At 45.2% G+C, this 26,870-nt stretch overlaps 4 protein-coding genes across 6 annotated transcripts; 1 reads left to right on the top strand and 3 right to left on the bottom strand.

The window, feature by feature from the left end:
- Positions 1-252: 252 nt before the first annotated feature.
- On the top strand, positions 253-7,192 carry LOC120709113 (protein ESSENTIAL FOR POTEXVIRUS ACCUMULATION 1-like). 2 transcript variants are annotated; one of them, XM_039994639.1, is made up of 9 exons: positions 253-627; positions 759-830; positions 1,115-1,185; positions 1,298-2,146; positions 2,243-2,336; positions 2,460-3,308; positions 3,413-5,585; positions 5,991-6,130; positions 6,579-7,192. In XM_039994639.1, exons 1-9 carry the CDS (start codon positions 585-587, stop codon positions 6,893-6,895), a joined length of 4,608 nt encoding a protein of 1,535 aa, XP_039850573.1. In that variant the 5' UTR covers positions 253-584; the 3' UTR covers positions 6,896-7,192. The 2 variants fall into 2 exon arrangements, with proteins under 2 accessions (XP_039850573.1, XP_039850574.1); XM_039994640.1 differs by having other exon boundaries at positions 266-627; positions 3,416-5,585.
- A 555-nt stretch (positions 7,193-7,747) lies between these two features.
- LOC120709115 (beclin-1-like protein) lies at positions 7,748-12,359 on the bottom strand. 2 transcript variants are annotated; one of them, XM_039994642.1, is made up of 10 exons: positions 11,958-12,359; positions 11,090-11,448; positions 10,722-10,892; positions 10,232-10,356; positions 9,939-9,987; positions 9,191-9,349; positions 9,023-9,108; positions 8,798-8,869; positions 8,555-8,704; positions 7,748-8,169 (listed from the first exon to the last, which is right to left on the bottom strand). In XM_039994642.1, the coding sequence occupies exons 1-10, from the start codon at positions 12,103-12,105 to the stop codon at positions 7,983-7,985; spliced, it is 1,506 nt and encodes a 501-aa protein (XP_039850576.1). In that variant the 5' UTR covers positions 12,106-12,359; the 3' UTR covers positions 7,748-7,982. The 2 variants fall into 2 exon arrangements, with proteins under 2 accessions (XP_039850576.1, XP_039850577.1); XM_039994643.1 differs by having other exon boundaries at positions 9,023-9,117; positions 11,958-12,277.
- Positions 12,360-13,319: 960 nt separating this feature from the next.
- LOC120709114 (probable phosphoribosylformylglycinamidine synthase, chloroplastic/mitochondrial) lies at positions 13,320-19,040 on the bottom strand. Its single transcript, XM_039994641.1, has 4 exons — positions 18,769-19,040; positions 18,398-18,500; positions 14,123-18,318; positions 13,320-13,740 (listed from the first exon to the last, which is right to left on the bottom strand). The coding sequence occupies exons 2-3, from the start codon at positions 18,461-18,463 to the stop codon at positions 14,128-14,130; spliced, it is 4,257 nt and encodes a 1,418-aa protein (XP_039850575.1). The 5' UTR covers positions 18,464-18,500; positions 18,769-19,040; the 3' UTR covers positions 13,320-13,740; positions 14,123-14,127.
- A 5,093-nt stretch (positions 19,041-24,133) lies between these two features.
- On the bottom strand, positions 24,134-26,499 carry LOC120709112 (transcription factor TCP20-like). The gene is made up of 2 exons (XM_039994637.1): positions 24,740-26,499; positions 24,134-24,628 (listed from the first exon to the last, which is right to left on the bottom strand). Exon 1 carries the CDS (start codon positions 26,000-26,002, stop codon positions 25,025-25,027), a length of 978 nt encoding a protein of 325 aa, XP_039850571.1. The 5' UTR covers positions 26,003-26,499; the 3' UTR covers positions 24,134-24,628; positions 24,740-25,024.
- Between the last annotated feature and the right edge of the window lie 371 nt (positions 26,500-26,870).

Below are 26,870 nucleotides of genomic sequence, written 5' to 3'. Positions count from 1 at the left end.
GATTTGATCTCGGCGCACATGTAAACTCATGCATTGCAATGAAGTCCTCCACCCAACAAATTTCCATTCTATAATGATGACGACACCTCCCCTCCATTTTCGAAAAACGTTTCTATCGTCATCAATCATCAACTAAATAAAGAGATTATGGTAGAAATAAACAAATCATGAGAGAGAAAAGAGTTCACTAGAAAACAAATCCATGATTTATCCCTTCGTTGGCCCTCGTCATCCCTTCCCCTTCTCCAAGCCAGCCACCCACAGCGCACGCCCGCTTCGCAAACCCATCGAAACGAGCAGCCGAAAAAGCCTTCCCAAAAAACACAGAGCTCCCACGCCCCCAACCCAACCCAACCCAACCCAACCCGGCCACCTCCCTTCCTCTTCCTGCTCCTCGCTTCGCCTCGCCTCGCCGGTGTCCTCCACGCCTCGCGCCGCTCTCAAAACCCTAGCTCCGGTTCCCTTCCCCGCCGCCGCCCCGCCCCGTTCGCTCGGATCGCGCCGTGGAGGCCGCTGCTCCCGCTCCCGCTCCTGCCCGAAACCCTAGCTCACCCCCCCACGCTCTCGGATCTCGCGAGGCCGCGATGGCGGAGAGGAAGCTGGATCGACCGGCCGCGCTCGGGAAAGGTGAGCCGCCCGATCCGCGCGCCGCGGGACGCGGGAGATCCGATCTGCCGCGGCCCTGGATCGCCGCAGCGCAGATCTGTGATTGATTGGTGGGTGCTCCCGATTTGACGTGTGGTTGTTGCGTCGCGCAGATGCGTTGTCGCTTGGGATCGAGGAGGACAGGGCCGCCGCTGCCGCCATGGGGTTCGTCGACGATTCCAAAGGTAAGGATTCCTGCCCGGAACCACACGTTCCTTGTTCCTCGCTGATTCAGTTCGGGATGTACGTTTAGCAGTTGAGGGATTACTGTGGCGTATGCCGCAGAAGGACGTAGGATTCGGTTGAGTGTTGCGCGTTCGTTTTGCTTTCGGCTCACGTGTGCCTGTGCGTGTGCTCCCATGCGTATGATGTGCGCGTAGGAGTGTGAGCTTGTGCGTGAGTGGGCTGTTATGTGGAAGGTACGACCATGTTTTGCTGCGCGTTGACCCTGAAGTATTCTGCTACGCAGATCAGCTGCACCTGGATAACAGCATTCCTCTGTCTCCTCAGTGGCTCTACACCAAGCCGGCTGATGGAAAGGTTTGTAAACACTGCTCTCTCCTAGGTGTTTGTTTTACTGTACTGTAAATTTGATCGATTCCCGGTAGAACCATAGAAGTGCTTATTAATGATGCTGGACTCTAATCTGCAGATTTCACTGCCTCATGGGTCCTCCTTTGAACCTGCTGAAAGGGAAGTGAGGATGTTGGAAGGAACTATTGATAGGAAAGAAAGAAGGCGGAATGTATTTGATGCTGACAATAGTCTTCGTTGGCTTGAAGAGGAGAGGGAAACAAGCTTGCTTGGGAGGAGGGAGCGCAAGAAGGAAGTGGAGCGGGATGTTGATAATCGTAAAATTGATCGACGATCTGACAATGTTTCTGCAAGGGATAACACTGATTCACGTGCACCTCCTCCATCTGAAAGGTGGAATGATGGTTCCACCCGCATGGGGAATGAGGGTCGCCGTGATGGAAAATGGTCAACAAGATGGGGACCTGATGACAAGGAGAAGGACTCTAGGTCAGAAAAGAAAGTTGACACAGAAAAGGATGAAACACATGCTGAAAAGCAGACATTCACAGGAAGGCTGCTGTCTGAGTCTGATTCCCGTGATAAATGGAGGCCTCGTCACCGGCAGGAAAGTCATTCTGTTGGGACGGCAACATACCGCGCTGCTCCAGGCTTTGGATCGGAGAAAGGGCGTGTAAAGGACTCAAATGTTGGCTTTGCCCCTGGGCGAGGCAGGGGAAACCCAAACTCAGTCACATCCTTCAGCCGGCCATCATCTGCAGGACCAATTGGTGCCCCGGCTGTGCACGGGAGGTCTGCAAAATCTGCTGTTAGCTTCCGCTACCCAAGAGGGAAGCTTCTGGATATTTACAGGCAAAAAAATATGATGTCATCCTTTGATGATGCTAAACCGGAAGAAATTCCTTCCATCACACTCTCTACTTCTGCAAAACCGCTTGCCTTTGTTGCACCGGATACTGTTGAAGAGGTAGTGCCTGGGTGATATTCTGCCTACTTTCTGTAACCTCTTTTATCTCTCTGGATTTTCCATTTATTTATATTTATCTGCTCTTCTACTTTATAGGCTCTTCTGGAAGATATTAGAAAGGGTAAAGTCATTAGCAGCGAGGGAAGCAATGCAACTGGAAACAAAAAAGAGAGGGCAAAAGAGCTTGAAGGTATATACACTGCATGATTTTAATTGTGACATCATTTTTTACTGATTGAGAAATGCAAATGTTACCGTGTATTGCATGGTTTGTTATCCATTGTGTATAGTCTAAATATTATAATTGTTTCAGAACCCTCTTCTGGCATTGATGAAGACAAAGACAAGGTCGATGTAGCATCTGGTGGTTTGGTTCAGGAAGGATCTGCAACTTTAATCTCGGAGAAGGATGCCTTCTATGACAACCGGATGCTGTCTGGTGGTGTTGCTCCACCAAAGAAATCTATGGAACAAAATGCTGGCAGTAATCAATACAAGATTGCTGGCATTCAGGATGGTTTGAAAACTGATGAAGCCAAGTCAAGTACTGATCTTGATCTTAGCACTAAACTACCTGATGATGCAAACACACTGTTTGATGTGCCACCTTTTGAGCATCACTCAGAACCCCCTATCCCGTACCAAAATAGTGACATTGATATAAAAGCAGGTGGCCATGCTAGTTACCCAGAGGAGTTGACATTGTATTATCTGGATCCCCAAGGAGGCGTGCAGGGTCCATTTCTGGGTGCTGACATAATCTCCTGGTATGAAGATGGATACTTTGGTTTGGAGTTACCTGTGCGTTTGTCTCAGGCTCCAGATGATGTTCCTTTCCGCCCACTTGTTGAAGTCATGCCACATCTTGGACAGAAGCCGCAGTCTCATCCACCTGCAGTCTGTGATGAAAGTGCTGAATCTTTGGATTCTGCCCAAAGTAAATTTGAAGCTGCAATCCCTACTTCTGCTTCTTCCGGGAAAAGTGTCCAAGCCTCCAAATGGGATTCTGAAAGCAATGCAGTTGATCCTAAAAGAGGTGATCATGACGCATCATTACCTTCGCGTACTGGTTGGTTATCTTCACATGAAACAGGAAAGGATACAGCAAATATTAGTAGTTGCCAGCAGAACATTCCTGAATCAGTGACTCAGGATGCTGAAGGTTTGTTTCCTTTATGTTTAGACTTTTATCTTTTGCTTAAAGGTTCATTTGACCTGTTTGTATTTTGTTGAGGTAAATGTTAATTTGTTTCATGTTCATGACAGAAGTGCTGTACACTGGGAGGCCTAATAGCAGCATGGGTCAATCTGTACGGGATCTTGAAAATGACCGTGCAGATTTCCAGTTGGCACCACGTGATCCTCATTCTGCTGTGGGCGAAGCTAATTTGCAGCAGCATGATATTCCAAGAGAGTGTGATCTCAGTCCTCTTGGCTTACTTTGGTCTGAGCTGGAAGGGATGCATCCAAAGCAACCTCTCTCATCAAATGTACTTGGCGTAAATGAGCGTAGAAATCCCAAGCCTACAGCGCCCAAGGATATTCCACCTGTAAACATGAGACATGGGCAACTTAGCAGGATGAATGAAGCTTCTAGTATGCGTGATGAATGGCCTGCAAACTTTGGGCGGCTGGATAGTATGAACGACGCAAATATTTCAGGCAGAATCCCTCAGGTTGAGGCTGAGCATCATTTGAATTTTGAGGAGCAACTGCTGCTTCAACAGATCCGAAGGGAGCAACTGCAGCAGGAGCAAATGATGGTCCGTAACAGCTTGGAGTTTCCTGGTCCATTTCCAGGCCAAGTGTTTGATTCTTTGCACCAACACCGGCAGCCTGTGAATCAACCACTTTCTGATGTGGAGCATCTTTTGAGAGTCCAGTTTGAACTTGACCAGCAGCAGCAACGTCGCCAACAGCTCCAACAGGAGCAGCACCAAAGGCAGCTGCAGCAACAACGGCAAGCCCAGCTTTTGCAGCAGCAGCAACAGCAGCAGCAGCAGCAGCAACAGATGATTCTTGAGCAACTGTTGCAGCAACAGTTGCAGGGTTCAAATTTTGGACCAACGAATATGGTTGATCAAGTCTTACTTCGGGAGCATGTATTAAATGAACTGCATCAACAACCTCACCATTTACAAAGGCAGCATGATGCGGCGATTGAACAACTAATTCAAGCAAAATTTGGCCATGGCCTTCATAGGGAGCATCATAATGATATGTTGGATGTTCTCTCACGTCCAAACCAGAGACAGATGCTTCCTTTGGAGCAGCAAATTCTTTTAGGCCTTCAGCAGGAGCAGCTTCAGTCACAACAGCTGGCTAATGCTCTGCGGCAACATTCAGGCAGGGAGGAAGAAAGGCACTTAAGTGGGGTCTGGCCAATGGATGATGCAGCACAGTTTATCCGCCCAGGAACCAGTCCAAATCAAGGTCATGCATCTCGGCATGGTCGTTTCGATCTCCTAGAGAACATTCAGAGATCTTCGTCGTTTGAGCAGCATGAACCTCTGGACCGGAACTTGTCCTTGCACGAGCGATTGCATAGGGGAGGCCAAGGTATTCACTCACTCGAACGGTCAGGTTCTTTTCCTGGTGGTGGTCCTGTACCAAATCCAGATGTTATAAATGCCCTAGCACGCCATCATGGACTTGGTCAGTTGGAAACACATGGTGATTTATATTCTTTAGGACAAATGCCTATGCTTCCTTCAGGGGTTCACCCCCAGCAACATAGGCTTCAAGAGCAGCTTTCTGGTTCACACTTAGGAAGGCTGGAAAGGCACTGGTCAGATGCCAATGGACAAATGCAAAATAGTCTAATGGAATCTTCACGTATCAACCAGTTGCAGATTGAAGCAGAGAAGCAGAGGAGGAATGTGGAAATGAACCTTTCTGTTGACAACCCACATGCATGGGCAGCACTTATGAACAAAGAGAGGAACACGGAGCAAGATTTGAGTGATATGATTCACAGCAAACTTGTCCTTCAGTCACAACAATCTTTGGGCTTCCCTGATGTTCCAGTGCCGGCATCGTTTGGGCGTAAAGATCACTTTGCACAACCTGTTGCGGAAAACCCTTTGAGATCCCCAGTGGACAGGTTATCTTTTGAGGAGTCTCTTGCAGAAAGGTCACTTTTTGCAAAAACAGGTCAGTCAGCGCAGGAGGGATCAGCCGACCTTGATAGTTTACCCAACAGTATTGAGAACAGTGGAAAATACAACATTAGATCAAGCTCTGGATCAATGCTTGAGCAGAAGCATTTTCTTGGAATTGATGATCTTCAAAGCGACTTTTCAGATGTCACAGGTGGCAGAGCGTCAGCTAATCATTTGGTTGGGAGTGTCAATGAGTTGACCAGGGGGAAAAAGCAGGGTTCAAGTGTGAACTTGGTTGCGGACGATACTAACTTTTCTGAAGATGCTGTTAACAACTGGTATTATTCTAAACTTTGTAGCTGTGCCACTCTGTTATCCAGTATCTTTCTCAGTGAACCTTGATAGGATTGTTTTCCCACTTCACCATTACCATCCCAATAATTTATTTGGTGCAATCCTCGCTTTATTCTGAATGTCCTTTAATTAGATCATTGGCTAATTGTAATTTATACTTCTATTTTTGTGAAATTTGGGTTCATGGATAAACATACCTTTCTGCAAAGTCTTTCTCAAGACCAAGGTTTATTGCTATTCAGTATTTGTTAAGGCGTGTCTCCAGTATTAACTACTTTGCTACAGTGTCCTGTGTTTGTTTTGATTAAAAATTATATTTTTTGGGAGAACAAAAGTTGGCTTTCTACTGTATTTATAATATATAAATGCGCTTTGTGTTTCATATGCAGGTCTGATACTGGTGTATCAAAAGGGAGCTCTCACTCCTTATTAAAACGCTCCACAAACCAACATACAGCTACATCCCAGGCTGTTTCTACGGATCTATCAGCAATCAGGCTGAAGAAGGCAGGCCTTATGTCCTCTGTTGGTATGGGTTTAAAACTATATGGTTCAGTGGAATTGTCAAATTTTGATCTAGTTAATATAACTTTGTGAGTGTTTCCTAAAAGTTTGCGGAACCTGCTTCAATGCAACCTTGGGTGTCAATTATTAGACATTAAGTATATAGAGAGCAAACTGGATGGCCACCAGATTGTGGATTTGATAGCTATATCTACTCATGTGATAGTTTGTGCAAAACGTCAGTGCTTAAGCTGTTGCACATGCACCGGTGTAACTGGATCATCCTAATTACCATGTTATTTGACTCCCTTGGATTCAAGTACAAGTAATTTAGACAGCCTTGACTAGTAGTTTTCATGAACATATGTAATTTCAAAAATAAGTCTATGGTTCTATTGATGGTCAAATTCTCTTGGAATTTTATAGGTCTGCATTATATCATGATTTTAATTTTGATGATATCTGCTGTGCAGAGAATAAGATGGAATCAGGTGTCACATCGGTAGCCCAGGCTATGGAAGCCTCTGTTCCTAGCAACAAAGAGACAGGGGTGTATAGCGTGCCATCAGCCACAAACAATCCAGATGCCTCTGGTCCTTCATTCAGTGAAGCGCTGAAGTCAAAGAAACCTCCGTTGCAGTATGATACCTTGGAATCTGCTGACGGTGGCCCAGGTGGTAAAGGTGCGAAGAAGAAAACAAAGAAAGGAAAGCAGATCGACCCTTCTCTTCTTGGCTTCAAGGTCCACAGTAACCGGATCATGATGGGCGAGATTGTTCGAGATGATTAGCATACTGTTGTGTGTACATGCTCACCTCTTTGTAACTCCACAAAAATTTTGTGGTGTGGCTCCATTTTTTTGCCTAGATCCTTTTCTTTAGCCTTAGTTTTTACCAGATTTGTCAAGATGTAGTGAAATTAGGTAGACTTTCTGTATCGATGCCCTCAGGTTTACAGAAGTTGACATTTGTACAGGACAGACAAGATCATCGTGTATTTTGGTCCACAGTTTTGTTGGTGATCTGTCGTAAACTGTGAATGTATAGATGATAGCACCTGAGCCAGGATGCTTTTCGCCGTTAGCATTGATTTGCTGTGCTGTAACTTGTTTCTGTCTGTCTATCTTAGCCCGTGTTTGGTTACCAAATTCAAAATTCCAAAAAAAATTTCTGGCACCTGCATGAAGACTTAAATCTAGACGAAATAAAAAACGCATTGCGACTGCTGTCTGTAAATGGCGAGACGAATCTAATGAACCTAATTAGGCTGTATTCAGAAGCTAAATTGCTACAGTAATGCTACAGTAAACAACCTCTAATGACGGATCAATTAGGCTCATTAGATTCGTCTCGCGATTTACAGACGAGTTCTGTAATTATTTTTTTAATTAGTCTATGTTTAGTACTTTAAATATAGAAAGATATCTTTTCAAAAATTTTACGGGAGGCAACCAAACGGGGCCTAAGTTCAGCTATGCTTTCTGCTCGCATGAGTTATTGTACAGGTCAGGTCACTTGGGAGAGCTTTAAAAAACTATGGTCTCATGCTGTTGAGTGGGACTCAATTGCCTGGTGACGCGAGGTATGAAGAATCTGATTTTTTTTATTGACTGTTAGACAGCTGGACCCCCGACCAGCAGATAGAAACTGAAGAGTAAAAAATCTTATTATTGTTACAATTTGCGTGCAGAGATGGCCCAGCCCTTGGAATTCACATACGATCGGGTTGAGTCAGAACGGAAGCCTTCAAGTATAGTATAGACGGTATGTTGCTACATGTATGTACATCAAATGTGTCGTTATTGTCACTACAATCCATTGACTAGGGTCAGTAACTCTGTTGCATTTAAACTATGTACAGTTGAGGTAAAAACAGCTTTAGTTCTTGTTCCTCAGAGATTGTATGTGCACTGGCCCCGATGGTGGCGCAAAACTTGTGTTGCCAATGAACCAGTAGAGAACCCATTTCAGATTGCACAGCATGTACTTCAGCGCCTTGGTCCAGTTCTCGTTCTTATTGAAACTTAAGACGATTGTATGGCTCCCTACTTTGTCACCATCGATCCTGTAAAATGAAGTAATCTCAATTAACAGCAACACGGGTAACATAAAAGACATAAAAGAAACCTTCCAATTTACTATCTTCTGGCATCAAACTCATCATAACAGAGTTCCTACATATGCACTGCACCAATTGTTGCAGGAAATAAAGGTCCAAAGCCACAAAAATTATTGCCTTGCGTAATGCTTGCCACTAAACCTAATACATTTGAACAAGTTTCACCTCAGGTAGAAATCTTCAGAACTAAATTGTTCTTATAAGAGCAATTGCAAAAGAACCTTAGGTTAGAAGCATAAAACATGAAAAATCCGGATGTATGAATGACAAGAATGGTCAAGGCACCTAAACATGAGGATTATGAGAACAATAGATTTGCAAGAAGGCTTACTTATAGGGAAACTTCAATGACTTCTCAGGTGGAATATTGTTCTCCTTATCCAAATTTATGGCAAACTCAGCAAACTCTTGCAGGCAAGTGAGAAACCATGTCATGGCTTTGTCAAATCGGGTGCTCCAGAATAAATTTACAGGGCCAAACCTGAACATCAACAGTGTGTCTTATACAAGGGAATCTTCAAATCTTGCTAAGGCAAGAAGGTTAAAAAAATACATTTGCTAGCAGAAAGCTTACAGTTCATATGTATTGTTGTGGATGTCGGTGACTCTTGGATAGCTTCCCATAGGGTGAATCTTGATCCGGTATCTAGGAAAATGTTCAGGAACTCCATAGGATATTTCGACTTATTTATAACTATAGTGTGTTTAGTATTAACTTTATGGCTTATGCACTTCATAAAATTTTAACTTAACCTATGCACTAAGAATGCTATTTGTGCTGATAGAGAACGAAGGATACTGAAATTTCGGAGTGAAATATTGAGCCATAGTATGCAGCAACAGTGCAGCCTGACCCCAAGCAGCATTTATCTCATCCCACTCAACCTGCACAGTCTTTTGAGAATAACTGAGTATAGTGAACCATTGTGGTATTTATGCATTTTGCGACCTGCATCTTAATTCTTACCTCTACATTAGAAAGACGTCCGAGGCGGAAATTGTTTATTGTTCCAATTACACCATCATGTGAAATATAAAATGCATCATTGAGAACATTAGTACGCTTCAACAGTTCCAGATGAACCTGAGAAACTTCTATCCTGGCAAAAATTGCATCTCTTTCTTCCTGAATAGTGAAGTGATACTTTTCAGATAATGAAATGAAAATGTCACCAAAAATAAATCTGGCAAACTATTCAAGATTAATAAGACATGCATATAGATAATAAATAAAAATTGGAATATATAATGGTATATCCAAACAAGAAGGCAGCATGAAGATCCACAACACAAACAGTATGCATGTCATAAACAATGTTAGATTTCTGTCAGTAATTTATTGATGTGAAATTAATATATGATCAGAACACTAACGACACACTTTTTGGTTAATATTGCCTTATTTGTTAGCCTGTAACTGATATGGAACAAAATACATGTCTGTTCAAAAATATATTTAAATTAGGCCTTGTTTGGATACATGCTAATCTCCTCCAGTACATACATATTGAGAGGGATTGAGGTGGAAATTTGGTTCATTTTGCCCTCTAATCCATACATACTGGGAGGGGATGGGTTTATCCAAACAAATCCTTAGGGGATCAACAATAACAAAAGTTCAACCTTCAAAGTATGACAGCAGCAGTTTGATGTATTGCTATTCTGACAGTAAGAGATCCATAATTCCATATGCATATGGACTGAAGTAATTATACCTGGTGAGATGTCAACTGAAACTGAAAGCTGTTGAATTCATGCCAATACCTAATTCAAAAAATTTACAACATTAACTTTGCATGACAAGTATTTGAAGCATTAGAAGTGCAGATAGTGAAAAAGCTGTACTATTCCCCAGCATAACCATGATTCTGCGATATTATTCCCCAGCAACTAAAAGCGAATAAAAAATATTCACAACCGTGTACAGTATAGACAAATCACAAACGAGCAGTACTAATGACAGGAAGATACCTATAAAAGAATAATAGCATCAAGAACAGATACTAACCGTTCTTCCAATTCCTCAAATTGTTTAGACTTTATTTCAAGATCTTTCATCTCGGAACTAACTTCTGAATATAGCTTTTCAGCTTCTTCAATAGCAGCTTTAAGTTTCTTTTCTTCTTCCTCGATCTGAAATTGTAGAACACACAAATATCAGTAAGATTTGTAAGAATATCGCGCATACCAAAAAGTATTTCTGGTAAATCTACCATACGATTGATAACATGGACTCATTCATCTGTATTTTTTTATGGAAGTTGTATTTCTAGTTGATAGCTTATGTTTGATTATCTCATAATATGTTTGAATATATCACAGTATAATTTTTATCTTGAGCGAATTGACATGATAACAGTTAACAGGGTCAAAGGACCAAATTGGCTCACCATATACTGTTCCTAGTGGCTGCTTGAAGTATATCAATTAAACAGTAGGATTTGCATCTTCATAATTGAAGTTATCATCAAACCATCCATAGGCAACAGGAATATCACCTTTTGTTTCTCCTTCTGAAAGTCTGTTTCACTGAGTATACTGTAGGGTTCCTGCTCCAAACGTTGAAGACAAGCCTCATAAGCTTTAATATCAGCATTAACATCTTCAATCTCCTTATCCATCTTATCAGAAAGAACCCTCATACATTCCAGACAAAGTGGCTGCTCAACCTGCATATGTAAATGGAAAAGCACAAATGTATTGTTGCTAGTAGATACATCACTTTAATAATGTCCTACACTTGGCAGGAAAAAATCTAGCACATCTGATGCAAGAAGAAACACAAAGGACAGAAATAGCAAATCCATGCATATTTATACTGTATATATACAACTAAAATATGCACATCTTAAGCAATCGATTATACCTGAGTTTGTGAGCTAGCAATCTCAAAAGCTCTTTTCAGCACAGTAACACTAGAGTGAAATCCAGAATTGTTTCCTGGTGAAGGGCTACTGGAGTTTACACCCGGTGGTGTCAGCTGGGCACCACCTTTTTCAGAGGCAGGTGTCTTGTATATGGAAGCAGCAGGCGGTGGAAGCACTATATATGAGCCCTCTATCGCTCTTGTTGATTGGTTAGGTTCAGTGTGTGGTGCTGCTGCAATTGGTGGGCGCGGAGGAATTCCAGGACCTTGAGATCTGTTCTGCCTGGATAGCACGACATAAGAGTTGTCCATCCTGCTTGCACCCATAACACTGCCCTGAACAGAAGGTGCGTGATTACCTGCATTAATTTAACGGCATACTAGATAAGTGCCATGAATACCACAGTTGTATCTTGAAAAGGCTCAATGGGTAGTGTCTTGAGAAAAAAAGGGAAATAACAGGACTCAAGGAAGCAAGGCAAATGGCAATATGCTAAATTGCTATAACTGTTGAAATCGTGAAGCAACTCCGGCTTCCAGCATTAAGAAGACTAAATAATTAGGGATCATGAGCAACATGATTCTCGCAGCATCTTCTCCTAGTTCTATCAATATAAATTCGTTTCCTGCAAGTCACATTTCTTTCCAGTATTCCCAGCTTTGGCCCTTTCGCTTATCCAAATGCGGCCATGGAGGTTCAATTGTGTGTGAATTACATCTCCAGCGCAGGCTGAGACTTCTAGCGAAGGGTATTTGGCATAATCTGAGTGGTTTCAAGCACAGAAGCGACTCAAATCGATGGAGTAATTGACAAGTAAGTACAGGAAGGGAAGAGGGTTAATCGGGTGGGGAGACGAGGCACGGGTACCGGCCGCGGCGTGGGCGGGAAGCCTGTCGGAGTACGAGTCGACCCCGACGACGACGAGGGCGCGGCGGCACTCCTGGCACCTGAACCGCGGCAGCGACGGGTCGACAGCGCCTCCCTTGCCGCCGGTGGCGGCGGCCGGGGGCTTCATGTAGCCTGCCTCCTCGCCGAGGACGCCGCTCCCGCTTAGCGATCTCCAACGAATCGAATGGACGAGCTGTGGCCCGAGCCCTGCTGCTGGCCAGCGGCTCGTCCTCGGCCGGCGAGGGGAGTGGGGATCGCGGAGGAGATGGAGTGTCCGGCACGCAGCATCGAGACGAGACAGACGAGACGGGGAGAAATTGTTTTTTTTTTGTCTCTCATCCCACAGCGACAGCGCGCGTGCGCGCGTGCGTCAGATACTGGGCTGGGCTGGGCTGAAACATGGGCTTTTATGCACCCATAAACAAACCTTTTTACTGGAAGGAAAAAAAAACTATTTTACCTCCCTGAATAATATGCCAAGTCCATGTTTCATTCTGGACTTGAAAACCGGCTATTACAACATAACCATTCTACCGTCACGCCGTAATCAGAACATTAAAAAAAAAACTCATATCCCAATGTAGCTCAATCTGACGGCTACCGGCTGGGTGGGCATGTGCCCGGGCACAATCTAAAGAAATTTCAATCACATCTCGAGGATCTCTACTGCCCCCATAACGTTGCAGCAATTGTCCATAAAAGGAATGCAAGAAACAAATCCATAAGTACTTACAGGCAGCAAAAATCGGCATTGTAGGTAGGATGTACCTGCAGAATCTAGTGTATCCATGACACTACAATACGCAAAATTATAAATCATGTGTACATGTAATAATAGTGCCTGCATGCAGCAAGGGGCAATGGAAGATAAAATGAGAATAAAAAGTCATCAGTTGAAGTTTTATTGGCGCCACAATGAACCCCTGAATTATTTCAAAACTACATAACTCCAAAACTTGAGAAGCTGTTTTGGAGGATAAGCTCGAGATATAGAGGCAATGCAGGATAAAAAAAATCGTGGAGTACATCTGAAGGTAGTTTACTGGAGTTGAAGGTATTGATCATTAGCTATACATGCTAAAGGTGAAACCTGACCATTGTTAAATGGCATTGCGAGACAGAAAATGAAATTTAGCACAGAGAAGAAACGGTTTTACTTCGCCATAAGATACACACAACTGATTGTGCCGGCTCTTCAGTTTAGCCGTCTGCATGGCAATACGAACTATGCTCCATGCTGATGATGCATCCTGATGAGAGAACAGGATGCACCTGCTGCTTACAGAAGGAAAAAAAAAGAGTTCTAGTATTCTGCTCAGCAAACTGGTCGCTAACCAAATCTCAAATAATGGTGATTGCAATCTAAACGGAAGTTCCATGAAATGTAATCAGATAAATATAAAAAAGGCAAGATGAGGCAAATATGTTCGCTAAACTACCCTGCAAAAAATACAGATGGCATGATGCCTTAACCCACTTATTACAATTATTGTAATCATTAGAGACCACCAGCAGTACATGGTTAAGTTGGCCCTGACCGACCAGGCAGTCATACATTCTTCCACATTTCAAATTTTAGCTTTTCAACATTTGATTATTGGTCAGCCAAATACAATTATTTCACTAAAGGAGGTCTCAAATGGCATGAGACAGCCATACCATCCACAGCTAGTAGCCCAGAACCCAGGCCAAATCCCTGCAGCCGGGCCTGAACGTCTGCACTCCAAAATCCTAGCCCAACTTGTAAGCGTAATGTGCCAAGCTGCACCAAAAAGCAAAAAAATCAGAGGTTCAATACAAGGAAGCAAAGCTTGTAGTCCAACTGGTGGAACAAGATAAATACTAGTTTATAAACAAGAACTGAAGTGCTTAGTAAGTGCGATAAATTTTATTCAATAGTGCACAAAGTTAGCAGGGATAAGTTAAAATTAAAACTGTTACTTCGACTGAGACTCTGGGAGCTACAAGTGCGCAAGTCATTTTGAACTATTGGTCTTGCTAACATGAATGAATTGCTACCAGGCATACCTAATAGAAGAGTTGGCACCCCAAAGCTTCTGTAAAAATTCTTGCTTACCAACAGCTCAAAATGCATTTGCAGTACCATAAATAGAAGTAAGAAGCAGCAGATAAGATTGACCCACCTGCACTACGAACACCAATCACGAGCATTCTGGAACATCCGCAGCCAAGGGCTGGGGCCACTCTTCTCAACCTGCCATTCCTTTGGATACCATGGATATTGCCACATCATGAAGCAACGCTCTGGGTGTGGCATCATGGCAAGGTGCCTTCCATCAGGGGAGCAAAGGGCTGCAATGCCTAGTGGGGAACCATTGGGATTGAAGGGATAGGTCTCAGTTATATTGTTACCGTCATCGCAATATCGCACAGGAGCCAGATTAGACTTCACAACTGCAGCTAGAACATTTTCATCTGGGAAGAAAGCTCTTCCCTCACCATGAGCACTCCAAACACCCAAGGTAGAACCTTCCATCCCTTTGAACATGATTGCGGGAGAATTCCCAATGGACACACTGGTAAACCGACATTCAAAACGACCAGATTCATTGTGAATAAACCTTGGCTGGGACATTTCTCCACCTAAGCCAAGAGAACCTCCAATATCTGATCCTGGAACCCAACCAAGAAGAGCCATAAGCTGGCAACCATTGCATACTCCAAGGCTGAAAGTGTCTGGCTTATGGTAGAAATCCTGGAATTGCTGAATGAGGGGTTGGTTAAACCTGATTGATGCAGCCCAGCCTTTTGCTGAGTCCAGCACGTCTGCATAGCTGAAGCCACCAACAAACGCAATTCCACGGAAATCCATTAGAGAGGACTTCCCAGCCAAGAGGTCTGACATTGTGATATCCCATGGTTCGAATCCTGCAGCATGGAATGCAGCAGCCATTTCCCTGTCACCATTGCTCCCTTCTTCACGAATGATAGCGACTTTTGGTTTCGAGGATGCAATCAAAAGATTCTCATCTGTGAATTTGGGAGTGAAGGACAGAGACCATGATGGCGACGTTCTGCTTTTTAGCCCTTCTTTCTCAAGTTTGACACAAGATTTCAGGCGTTGTAACTCTTCAAGCTGGAAGCTCGTTTCCTCCCAGAGATCCCTGAGATCTGAAGTTTTTTCCTTGAGATGCAGATTGCCATCAACAAAAACTTCTATATCCGGTGAGCTAGTAACCTCTCCAATTACATTAGCAGAAACACTTGCTGCTTCAAGCTTTTGCTTCACAACATTGAGATATTCTGAATTCACTTCAATAATGAGGCCAAGCTCCTCTGCAAAAAGACCTTCAAGAAGGCTCCTGTCTTCCAAGTCTATATCCAGCTTTAAACCACAATTACCAGCAAATGCCATCTCAAGGACACTCACAATAAGGCCACCATCACTTATGTCATGGCCTGCTGAAATAAGACGTTGAGTGATCAGTTCCTGAATGGCCTCGAATACTTTCTTCAAGTATGGAACATCATCAATGTCTGGGCAGTCATTTCCAATTTGATCAAATGCTTGTGCAAGAGCAGAACCACCAAGACGGCGATTTCCTTTAGCGAGGTCAATATGCAGAAGAATTCCATCATTACCGAGCTTCAAATCAGGGGTTACTGTCAATGTTATATCAGGACATGTGACATAAGTACTAATAACCAGATTTCCAGGAGCTTTGACAACCTCGCCATCACATTGAGCTGCCATGGAAAGACTGTCCTTTCCCCCATCTATTGCAATACCAAGTTCAATCATGCAGTCAGCCAGTGCAACTGCTGCATCATACATATCTGCACCTTCACCGTCAAGCTTTGCAGCATACATCCAATTCCCACTTGCTTTGACATCAGCGAGGGATGTAACCTCTGCCCAAACAAGATTAGTCAAGGCCTCCCCAACAGCAAGTCTAGCCATTGCCTTGGGATTAAGCAAACCCTTTATTGGTTGTTCTCCAATGCTGCAAGCACCACCTGTGAGGTCTGTGTATGTCTGTGCAATAACAGCCACATCAGCAAGCGGGATCTGAAGAGGCCCAACTGTCTGCTGTTGTGCAACAAGACCTGTCACACACCTATCAACTTTTGTGGTTAAGAAACGCTTTGAACAGACGGATGGGAGCCTTAATACTCGCTTCAGAGCATCCAGCAGTGTTACCTCTGGTGCAATGTCTAAAGGCTCTGTGACTTGTGAAACACGCTTGAACTCGAAGGTCTTCTGAGGCATATCTCCTAGAACTTTTTCAAGCTCAAGTTCTTCAACAGGGTTTGGAGGAGGGAGGCCATTCAACTTCGCATGCTCCACAGCAGCACTATCAATCAACACAATTTTTCCACAGCCATCAATTTTCCCAATGACAGCCATTGAAACCCTTTCCCTCTGACAAAGCGACTCCAGAAGGCTTCTGCTCTCGGGCTTCACAAGTAGTGCATCCTGCTCCTGGTACTCAGCACCCCATATCTCCAAGACCGACAATGTATGATCACCAACAACTATTGAACGGATATCAATTTCAGCACCCTCAGGATATATTATTTCCTTCACAACATTACAATTTCCTCCTGCACCCTGATCGTGAATGCTGATGATGGGGTTGTTCTGTCCCATTTCTGCACATGCCCTGACCACACGATACAGTTTCTGTGCCATCTCAGCATCTCCACGCTGAACTGCATTGAAATCAAGCTCTGCATCATTCTGGCCACTAACCATACTTGAGGCAGCACCACCACCCATACCAATTCTGTATGCTGGACCACCAATCTTCACAACTAGCATGCCAATTTCTGGATCACCCTTTGATATATGTGCATGGTCAATTTGCCCAATCGCTCCACTGAACATTATCGGCTTCAACCACTCACGCCGCTCGCCATTTAGCAACCTCATCCCAAATGTTCTGGTATATCCCTGAATTAGAGGCTCACCAAACTTGTTCCCGTAGTCAGACGCCCCATCACTAGCATCAACAAGAATTTGCAATGGAGAGGCTAGGTTCACTGGGTAAGAAAATGAAGGGTCCTCCCAGGGTGCGTATGAACTTTCAATTCGAAGATTACCAACACAGTAACCAGCAGTGGAAGCAACAACAAATGAACCCTTTCCAGTGGCATGTGTGTCTCTTATACGGCCACCTGCACCTGTCTCGGCTCCAGGGTATGGTGCAACAGCACATGGAAAATTATGGGTCTCTGCTGTGAATAAAATATCAAGCTCACGCATCATGATGGATAATGGTGAAGTGGAACCCGGAATTGTTGGGCGCAGTTGATTTACTGGGAATCCTTTTATTGCACTCGAATTATCCTTGAATCCAATGACAGAGTTATTGGGGTTGGCCTTCAGGGGTCTCTTCACTAACTGGAACAAAGTGTTTGGCATGGTTTCTCCATCTATTAAAAGCTTCCCATTAAAAAACCAATGTCTGCTGTGTTCACTATTGGATTGTGCAATATCAAAAAGTTCCACAGTAGTTGGGTTGCGTTTGATATAGTCTCTGAAGAGGTGTGTATAGTAGTCAATATCTTGTTTATCAAAAGCAAGCCCCATCCTCACATTTATTTCTTCCAATGCTTCTTTTCCCCTTTCAATGACTGGAACAACACGGACAGGTTCAGGAACTACATCTGACTGAAATGATTTGAGCTTGTTGGGATAAACGCACTCTGTCATTCTATCATGAACCAACGCAGCGAATTCTTTGAGCTGAATTTCATCAAGTGGGTCACTACCAGGCTCAAGGCGCAAAAGATATCTTCTTGATCTCTCCAGTCGAGTCACTTCTACTAATGAGATAGATTTACAGATAGAGACAGCGTTGGATGAGAATGCAGTCGAAAATGTCATCCGGGGACCAACCTCAACAATGACAGCACTAGAACTTCCAGACACTTCCTCCTCCAGAAAGCTCCTAGTTTGCAACTTCTCAGGTTCATAAGTTTCTGCTAAGAGCCAGTGAAGTGTAGAAAGCTTCTCAGGAGTAAGTGGATTGTCCAACTGAATGTTGAAGCATTGCTCAGTCATTATATCAGCAATACTAGCAGAAACCTTGGCCTTTACTTTCTTAAGAAGCTCCATGGTTTCACTTTCTTGAAGAAACGGTACACGGTACAAGTGAATAATTCCACCGTTCAGTGCAGAATCAGATTTCTCAACCAATGGACTGTCAAACCCCTTTGATGCCACAGCGCCAGGAGATGATGACATCCGGATATTACGAATCTTAACTCTTTGTGCACGTGGCCAGAAAAGATGCTGCTGATGAAAGCAGCGTTGACTCATTCGCAGCCTTCTTGACCCAAGACTTGTAGCACCAATTAAACCATATCGTTTTCCCTGTGTAGAGTCGAGAACGAACATAAGAACAAGCTAATTGCAGCCAAAAAAAAGTTGTGCTATTTCATAGATTGCATACCATATTTCCAGGGAAGCCTTTGGTGTGTAACAGATTGCTTGACGTCATTTGGCCAGGTGATGCCATCTCAAACCCAAAGATTTTTTAGAAACGAACAGGAGACCTGCACCACAATTGTTGGGAATCAGTGCTGAGTCTACAGTAAAAGTAGAGAAGTCGTGCAAAGATATAAAAGCACAGAGAAGTTGAACATGGCCCCCTGCTCTGTGCCAACGCGCCAGCTGCGTGCGCGCGCCAGACGATCGGGCTCAGGCAAGGGAGGGCGCGTTGGGGCACGGCCGCGCGTCGTGGGGAGCAGGCGAGCGGCAGCCAGCGCCTGGAGCGGCGGGCGTGCGGGTGCGGGGTGTGGCGGCCAGGAAGGGGTTCCTTACCAACGGAAGACGCAGCAAATCGCCAGTCCAGCCGAGCGGAGGACCGCCGCGGCTGACAGCGAGTGTTCGCCGGCGGCGCCGAGGCGAAACTCGCGGGCAAGGCGGGGGAAGAGTGGACGACACGAGCAGCCGCCGCCGCCGCCGCCGCCGCGAGCGCGAGCAGAAAAAGGGTGGTGGAGGAGAGTGGGGCGGTAGATGCTTTCCGCTTTAGGGTGCAATGCGCAGTTGGGCCAGCCCGCGTACGCGCCGCTGAGCCCACGACAACAAATTCGGCCTCGGTGCCGGGTTAGGCGGCCTGCTTTGTTTTGGCCCAGTTTGCTGACGAGTAGTGGTGTCAAGTGCCACGCAATGATGATGCTTCTTCCCCTTCTTCGCCGGCGCGAGCCTTCCGATCGGATCGAGCCCACCATCACATGGATCCATCACCCGTAGTCCGTCTAGCCGCAATGTCGCCCGCGTGACAAAACTTGAATCCATCGCCTGAAGGGCCTTCTTTCTCCTCATGCTCCGGTGGGCGGCGCCAGCGACCCAAGAGAGGGGGAGAGGGTGGTCGACAAGAGGTGGTTGGTGGGGAGAGCGGCCGGCGGCCGAGGTGGTGAAGGGCAACAACGGAACTTAGATTTCCGAGTTGGTAGGGGCTTTTATAGCTGCCGACCCTACAGGAGGGGGCCGGGGGTGGGGGTGGGGCAGTGGCAGGTTGGGCAGCGTAGGGTGAGGCGACGCGGGAGCGCAGCTGGCCAAGCAGTGTTGGACTCCCGGTGGGCGGAGGCGGGTGAAGAGAAGACGACGCGGTAGTGGCCGGACAGTGTGGCAACGCTGGCAAGAAAGATTAGGGGCAGTAGCGGCGGAGGTGCCAGGGTAGGCTGCAGGCACAGGGGCAGGGGAGGAGGCGATGGATGCCGCTTCCATCACCTTCACCTTCGGTGATGTATAGTTGCGCCCATGTTTGTTCCTTGAGGCTTCGGTTTCCAATTTGAAACGCTTGGTGTGCATGTAGGCCACCTCGTGCCTCACGTTATCGTTGGGGAAGCAACGGGTTATCCAGCTCATACTCGTAAATTACCCATTTCCAATTAATCTATACCCAAATGAGTGGATAATTGTCCAACGAGTATAGATAATCCAATGGGTAGGCAATAGGCCTCCGAGTGGAGTGGATTGAAATGGATATCACATCAAGAGCCTGAAAATAAAACATCGCGTTCACATTATAAAATTTTATCGAAATTGACTGAAATTTGTTGGAGATGACTCAGTATGACCGACATCTACTCTGTGGGAAGCAGTATGGCTAGACGTGGGCCCCACGTTAAGAGCCGGACCCTGGAAATAAAAACCCGCGTTCACACTATAAAATTTTATCAAAATTAACTGAAATTTGTTAGAGATGACTCAATATGACCGGCAGCTACTCTGTGCAAAGCAGTGTGGCTAGACCTACACGTGGGCCCCACATCAAGAGCCGGACTCTAAAAATAAAAGCTCGCGTTCACACTATAAATTTTTTTCAAAATTGACTGAAATTTGTTGAAGATGACTCAGTATAACCGACAGCTACTCTATGCAAAGCAGTGTAGCTACACATACACGTGGGCCCCACGTCTAACACGGGGCTACGAAACATTAGACAATAGAAAAAACTAATTAATGGGTATGTGGGTAAAACGGATAGTATTTACATATACCTTACCCATATTCAAATTGAGATAGGTAACCCATATCCTACCCAAATACAATGGGTACAGATTTGGATAAGGGTAGTGGGTATCCATTGGCAACTTGACTCGTGCCCCACGGGCCAAGGTGGGCTTGTATAGTTGTCAAACAAGTTAGTAAATTTGGTTAAAAAAAACAAGTTAGTAAAATAAACTACTACTAGAATGAATATTCTACGTGATTAATATCTGAGGAAAAATATTCAAGACTGGCATGTCAAAAATTAATTAATTTCATCAAACAGAAAAAGGCCAACCAATGGAGAGTTTCCGTCGATGGATGGATGTTGCCACGACAGACCACACGCTGCTGTGGGCACGATACCCCGCCGTCGGGTGCGGTTCGGAGGAACAAAGCTAGGAAGAAGGCTCGTGACAAGTCACGCCACGAAACCAGAAGCCATGATTGTTTATGGTAAAATAGTTATTTTAGTTTATCAACTTTAATGAAAAGGTCAAATTCATTCTCAACTTTTAAATAGGTCAATATAGTCCTTCAACTTCTATTTTAGAGTCAAACTCATCCTTATGCTGATATTATACTCCATAATAACATGAGATTAATGCAAAAAAACTTTTTTACCATTGGCTTCTTCTTCGCCTTCTTAATTTCTACTCTTCACACGCCCGCAATACAATGTTATGTATGGATAAATAAAGTTTGATGTTCTAAATTTAACACTTGTGATGTTCAGCTGCTAAATGCATTGATACTCATGCTACTACAATGATTTGTTTGCATTGGCCTAAATATTTTTTTAGTAATAATAAACTTTTGAGAAATTTAGAAGAGAAACAAGACAGGAGTAAAGAGGATTTTTTGCATAAATCTCATGTTATTATGGAGTATAATATAGCACAATGATGAGTTTGACCCAAAAATGAAAGTTGGGGGACTATATTGGCCTATCTGAAAGTTGAGGAATGAACTTGACTTTCATATCAAAGTTGAGGGACCAAAATGTCTATTTTGCCATTGTTAATTAGGTCTCCAGGAACAAAGCTTCACATGGATTAGCAGCTACCTTAACAACTGACGGCAGGACGGACGGAATGTGTTGACGGCTGCGATCCACTTGGGATGAACCTAACAGTGGGGCCGAACTCATTGCAAAGGTTTTGAACACAGGCTTTCCTGCAAGCATAGTAGACTCCTAGTACTGCCCAAACCAACTCCACATGAGATTTATGGATGTTTTGGTCTATCTGGCTGCCGTTTCACATTATTACCATGAATTATACAGTACTATATAATGCCTCTTTTGTTCTAAATCTTAGATCGTTTTAGCAAATCTTGATACATACTTTGTACTATGTATTAGAAAAGCTATGTATCTAGATTTGTTAAAAACGACATACAATTTAGAGCGGAGGGAGTATAATTCATAGTTTTTCCCCTTCCAAATGAATTTACGGCACTAGCTCGTACTACCCATCAACCAAACAGAATGTTATTGCTACTTCGGCATGCACCAAGGTAAAATACACACACACACAAAAAAGTATCAAATTTTATTTACAGTTTTCAGCTGGGGAGGATAGCTTAATTCAGATAATAATATATACAGCCTTCCCACTTCACCACGCACCTAGACAAAGAGAGACTGGGAGCGCAAAGAAGCCCATGGTAGCCAGGTCCCAAGGCCAGTGAAAGTGATGAAAAGGAGCGCAGAAGAAAAGCCTCTGAGAAGATTGGGCGAGCACAAAGACAAAGTAAACTCTAGAGAATACAGTGCCACCAGGGGCGAAACAGATGCTGGTGCCTCCGAGCACCCGGCTCCACCTCTTTTGCCAAGAAAGGGCAGAAAAGTGACCTCCCGACTAGAGAGATCGTGACAAGATATACGAGGTTATTATTGTAAAGAAGCTTTTGCGTTCCACTGGGGTTGTCAGTTGTCACATTCTGTAATCTTGTGCTAATCTAATCTTGTTGGTATTTTAAGAGAGGCATGAGCCACATGAAAGACAATGATTCCATTCGCCAGTCACCACTATAGAGTATAGATGCTTCACACTAAAGCAAAAAATACTATAGCCAACTTGTACAAACATGGAGCCGCAAGGGGAAATTCAGTATACAGATGGAACTCTGGCCGCGGCATATTAGTTTTCCTTTTTCGAGCAACACGCAGTTTATTACTTGCGTTGCAATCGAGCAATTTAGAAATGACAAAAGAAAGGAACACATGAAAGTTGAGCCTATAAGATTCGAATGCAGTCCTATCCATCAGGCAGTTTCAGCAGAAACAAGATGTTTCCAACTTAGAAAAGGGCAACATAATTAGCCCAAGGCAACCGGGGCATTGGCTAAAGGGACCGACATCCAGGGCAGCAGGAGATGCAATCAGTTAAGAAAACTCTCTGACTGTTCTCTGCACTGAAAACCATAATAAAATCGGTATTTTATATGAATGCACGCATTTTTTACAACTGAAATTCTGAATAACTGGATGTGAGTGGCAACAAATTACCACGTCACACTTTCACAATCAGACAGACAAGGGCTCCAGGCATCAAGCAGCATGGATGAGAATGACAACGTCAAGCTTCCCTCGGCAACACGCCAAATAAATGTGAGCAGGGTGGATAGAACCATGAAGTCACCAGCAGGCACAGCCACCAGAAAAAAAAAAGCTCAATAAAGGAGCAACTGAAATCTGTTTTATGGTTCTGAAACATTTGAGCACAGGACAATGCTGATGCAGTGGTGCTAGCGTACCACCACCATTGACAGCCGACCATGTGCCCCTGACGATATCAAAAGTACCACATACAGTTTCAATTTTATGAGCAGCAAGCAAGACCCAACAGGTACCAAACAGATGTATGATTTATCTCACTTGCAATGAAGATCTCATAAATGAATGTGGCAAGGACAAAACAGGTAATGGACATGAATGAACTCCATGCAAGTATAGATGAAACCCAGACGGAATATTTTTTACCATTGAGCAGCAATTGCAGTTGTTTAGAAGAAAAGCAGCTCTCCATAAACTAGTAAAACACATAAGGCAACCACATTTGCCAACACAATCATGATGTCCACATATAAAGTAACATCTTTTGTGATCTCTCAGTGACTTTATCAAACATGCTGCTGTCCAGCTTAAAGTCAGCTCGATCTGGATGTTGCCATTGGCATGTTGTTTAAAGTGAAAAGATCCACAACAAGTACAGTTCAGACGATATGAACATTCTTAAAAAAATGACATGTCCCTAATGCTACACATTCTAATAGCTATCTCATCACCGATAAGGCCAAAACCACTTCTCTATGCACATAGGCTAACCATATTCACCACGAAAAAAAGAATAGGGAAAAAACTTAAAAGCTGGTCACAGAAGATGAGCCGAAGATGTTTGACATCCCCCGAATATAAGCCAGTTCTTATAAGACACTATGCAAGGTCATTAACATTGAGGTGGTCTAACTCTGTGGTTTGGGTTGCTGAACAAGTCTTTCATTGCAGAATATTCCAAGGTTTTGACATTCTAGTTTAGCTTCTGGTAATTGGACGTTAGTGTTTTCACCTTTGGAAGTTCAGAGATATATGTACTTAATCCCGACCAAGTGGAACTCGATAATGTAAATTTTCCAGGAAATATCCATTGGCAACAAAGCATCAATTTCTGCGACTGACCAAGTATGGTTTCGTTTCTGAATCAAATCAAGTGCCATTTGGAGGCCTTCTATATATTCTGTTTTGTACAGGCATATTTATCAGTACTGCCATCTACTGATCTTTACCTTTTCATATGTAGTACTAGTAATAGACAATGCCTCCAACGTACAGAAATACTTAACAATACCAAGCAAACAACTAGGGTATGCATTTTTGTCCATGAAAAAAAAAGAAATCTAGAAGGCAGAAACATATCACTGGCATGCCACAGAAGAAGCAAACAGGTATGTGGTAATCTCGGCAGTAGAGTTGTACGCTGTATTTGCGTTGCAGAAACAACCTTTGGAGGATCAAATTGCCGGCCACTACTTCAATTGTTTTTAATAAGTGGATCATCACTCCGATAAAAAGAACACCTCTAACAGCAAAATTACCTGAATATCTACACACTTTGCAATGACAAATAAGGCACTCACTCAAGGGCGATTGATCCAATTCATCCAGCTTTCAGCTATTATACACCTGCAGGATGAACATAGCACAAACATCAACAGATACCCTCAGCAGTCAATCATACTATCTTTCAATGAAAACCAGACATGGCACACTGAATGCAAAAGATGGAAAATTTACCTGGAAGTCGGAGAGAGGGCTCTGGGTGATCATCCACAGAATAGTGGGAAGAACCATGGGATGATCTTGATCCAACAAGTCCTCAGAGCAAAAGGCCTCCATTGAGTTTGATATCACGCAAGAAAAAAATGAACATAAAAATTCATCACAACTCGACGAACAATAATAACCCAAGAGTAGCAGAAGCATCCCGTGGCCTGCGTGCGGCGTGCATACACTTTTTCTCTCCTTCCTCTCCTCTCCTCTTCAAGGAACCACCCAGAAACGCAAGGTTGAACGGTTACACTACTGGCCGGACTCTTCATCGGACTCAGCGTCCTCGTCCTCACCGTCCTCCTGCTGCTGGTGATGGTGATGCTGGTGCTGCAGCTGGCCGCTGGCCCCCGCAGCTCCGACCTGGTGGTAGAACTGGCTGATCGACTGCGCGTGCGCCGCGAGCACGCCGATGTGGCCATCCTGCGAGAGCCCAAGCTCGAGCCCCGGCATGGCGTGTCCGGCGAACATGGGCGCGAAGCCGATGTGGCCGCCGGCGCCGAGGGTCCCTCCGGCGGCGCCCCCGGCGGGCATCTCGAGGCCAGCGGGGAGCCCCATCCGCTGCATGAGGCCGCCGATACCAGCGGCGTCGCCGGCGCCGGCGCCGGCGGAATTCAAGAAGGCCGGCGAGGAGAAGCCGGCTGAAGCGGTGGGCGGCGCCCACATGTGGGGCGCGTGGTGGTGGTGCGGCCTGGCGAGCCCTGAGTTGGGCGACGGGAGCGAGGGCGCGACGGAGGCGAGCGCGGACGCCGGTATGGTGCCCGTGCCGGTGGCGGCGACGATGGCCGGCTCGGCCTGCTGCAGCAGCCACTGGACCGTCTCGCCGTCGGACTTGTGGCCGAGCTCCCTGGTGAGCTGGAAGATCCGCGCGGCGCAGAGCGCGGGCATCCGGATCCGGCGGCCCCGGCCATCGACCTTGGTGTGGCGGTCCTTGTTGGAGCTCCGCTTGGGCGCGAGCGCCACCCTCCGCTCCCCTGCCGGCGCCGCCACCTGCAGCTGCTGCTCCTTGGCGCCGCCGCCGCCCCCGTCCTGCTGTGGCGGCTGGCGGATTTGGATTTGCAGGTGGTGGTGGTGCTGCTCCTGGTGCTGCGCCGGCTGCTGATGCTGGTAGTCCTTGGGATCCAGCTGCTGATGCTGCTGCTGCGCGGTCGAGGAGGTGGTGGTGGTGGTCGTCGCGGTGGTGGGCTCCGTTTTGTTTAGCGGTGGGGGTGTGGGGAACTTGGGGTCCATCTCCGCGCACACAGACACAGAGGCACGCCTCCAACTGCACCAACCCCTCTCCTCTCCTCGGCAACCAAAAGCAAGCAGATCAAATCAGGGTCTCGCCTCCTCCTTCCCCTCTTCCCTTCCCTGCCCCGAGGAAGCCAAGAACAAGGCGAAGACGAAGGGCAAGGGGGACGGATGGGGAGATGCTGACCGGCCAGGGAGCCTGATGGGGAGGGAGGCGAGGGGGTGGAAGAAGAGAGAGAGAGTAGAAGGAGAGAGAAGGGGGAATAAGAAAATCTAGGGAAAGATACCACGCCCACTTTCTAGATTTACTCTGCTACTTGGACTTTCTTTTTCAACTGCTGCTCCTCTATCTTTTTTTTTTCCGCTTCCCCCACTCACATCATTCTAGCTCTTACTTTCACCTGCTGTTAATCTGCCTAAAGTGATGCTTTAGCTAGTACTAATTACTGCCGCGCTTTGGGAGTTCACCTGAGGTTGGTAGGAGTCACTGCATGCAAAAGGATTAAAGGAGGGGAGAAAAGAAAGGGAAAGCTGTCAGGCACCAGCAGGAGCAGCAGCAGGATGAGGGGTGCAATTCTTTTTTCTGTTACATACAATCCACTTGGACCGGTAGCTGCTGCTGCACCAGTGTTCATTAGTAATCAGAAGACTGTTCATACAGCCTGTGCCCGTGATAGTAGTATATCCTACCACTTTCGCCAGATGGGGCACAATCAGGGGCGGAACCAGGATTGAGACGAACCCCGGGCCAAGTTTTAAGTATAGACGTCCACAAACTCACAATTCAAAAGATACATGAAAATATATACGGAAAGATAGATAATATACATGAAAAATTTGGGCCGAACCCCGGGCCATGGCCCGGGTG

Source organism: Panicum virgatum, chromosome 5K (genome assembly GCF_016808335.1).
Source record: "Panicum virgatum strain AP13 chromosome 5K, P.virgatum_v5, whole genome shotgun sequence".
NCBI classification, from domain to species: Eukaryota; Viridiplantae; Streptophyta; class Magnoliopsida; order Poales; family Poaceae; genus Panicum; species Panicum virgatum.
Note: the sequence above shows the minus strand (reverse complement) of the source record. Positions and strands in the feature narration are given on the sequence as shown.

What these genes read in the sequence shown, in the direction of transcription:
- LOC120709113 (XM_039994639.1), top strand. Translation starts at nt 585, where the DNA reads ATGGCGGAGAGGAAGCTGGATCGACCGGCCGCGCTCGGGAAAG. An exon ending in ACCGGCCGCGCTCGGGAAAG is followed by an intron (nt 628 to 758) that starts GTGAGCCGCCCG and finishes TGCGTCGCGCAG; the next exon opens with ATGCGTTGTCGCTTGGGATC. An exon ending in GAGGGCAAAAGAGCTTGAAG is followed by an intron (nt 2,337 to 2,459) that starts GTATATACACTG and finishes TAATTGTTTCAG; the next exon opens with AACCCTCTTCTGGCATTGAT.
- LOC120709115 (XM_039994643.1), bottom strand. Translation starts at nt 12,105, where the DNA reads ATGAAGCCCCCGGCCGCCGCCACCGGCGGCAAGGGAGGCGCTGTCGAC. An exon ending in TTGCTAGCTCACAAACTCAG is followed by an intron (nt 10,893 to 11,089) that starts GTATAATCGATT and finishes TTACATATGCAG; the next exon opens with GTTGAGCAGCCACTTTGTCT. An exon ending in TCATTGAAGTTTCCCTATAA is followed by an intron (nt 8,170 to 8,554) that starts GTAAGCCTTCTT and finishes TTCATTTTACAG; the next exon opens with GATCGATGGTGACAAAGTAG.
- LOC120709114 (XM_039994641.1), bottom strand. Translation starts at nt 18,463, where the DNA reads ATGGCATCACCTGGCCAAATGACGTCAAGCAATCTGTTACACACCAAA. An exon ending in AAGGCTTCCCTGGAAATATG is followed by an intron (nt 18,319 to 18,397) that starts GTATGCAATCTA and finishes GACTCTACACAG; the next exon opens with GGAAAACGATATGGTTTAAT.
- LOC120709112 (XM_039994637.1), bottom strand. Translation starts at nt 26,002, where the DNA reads ATGGACCCCAAGTTCCCCACACCCCCACCGCTAAACAAAACGGAGCCC.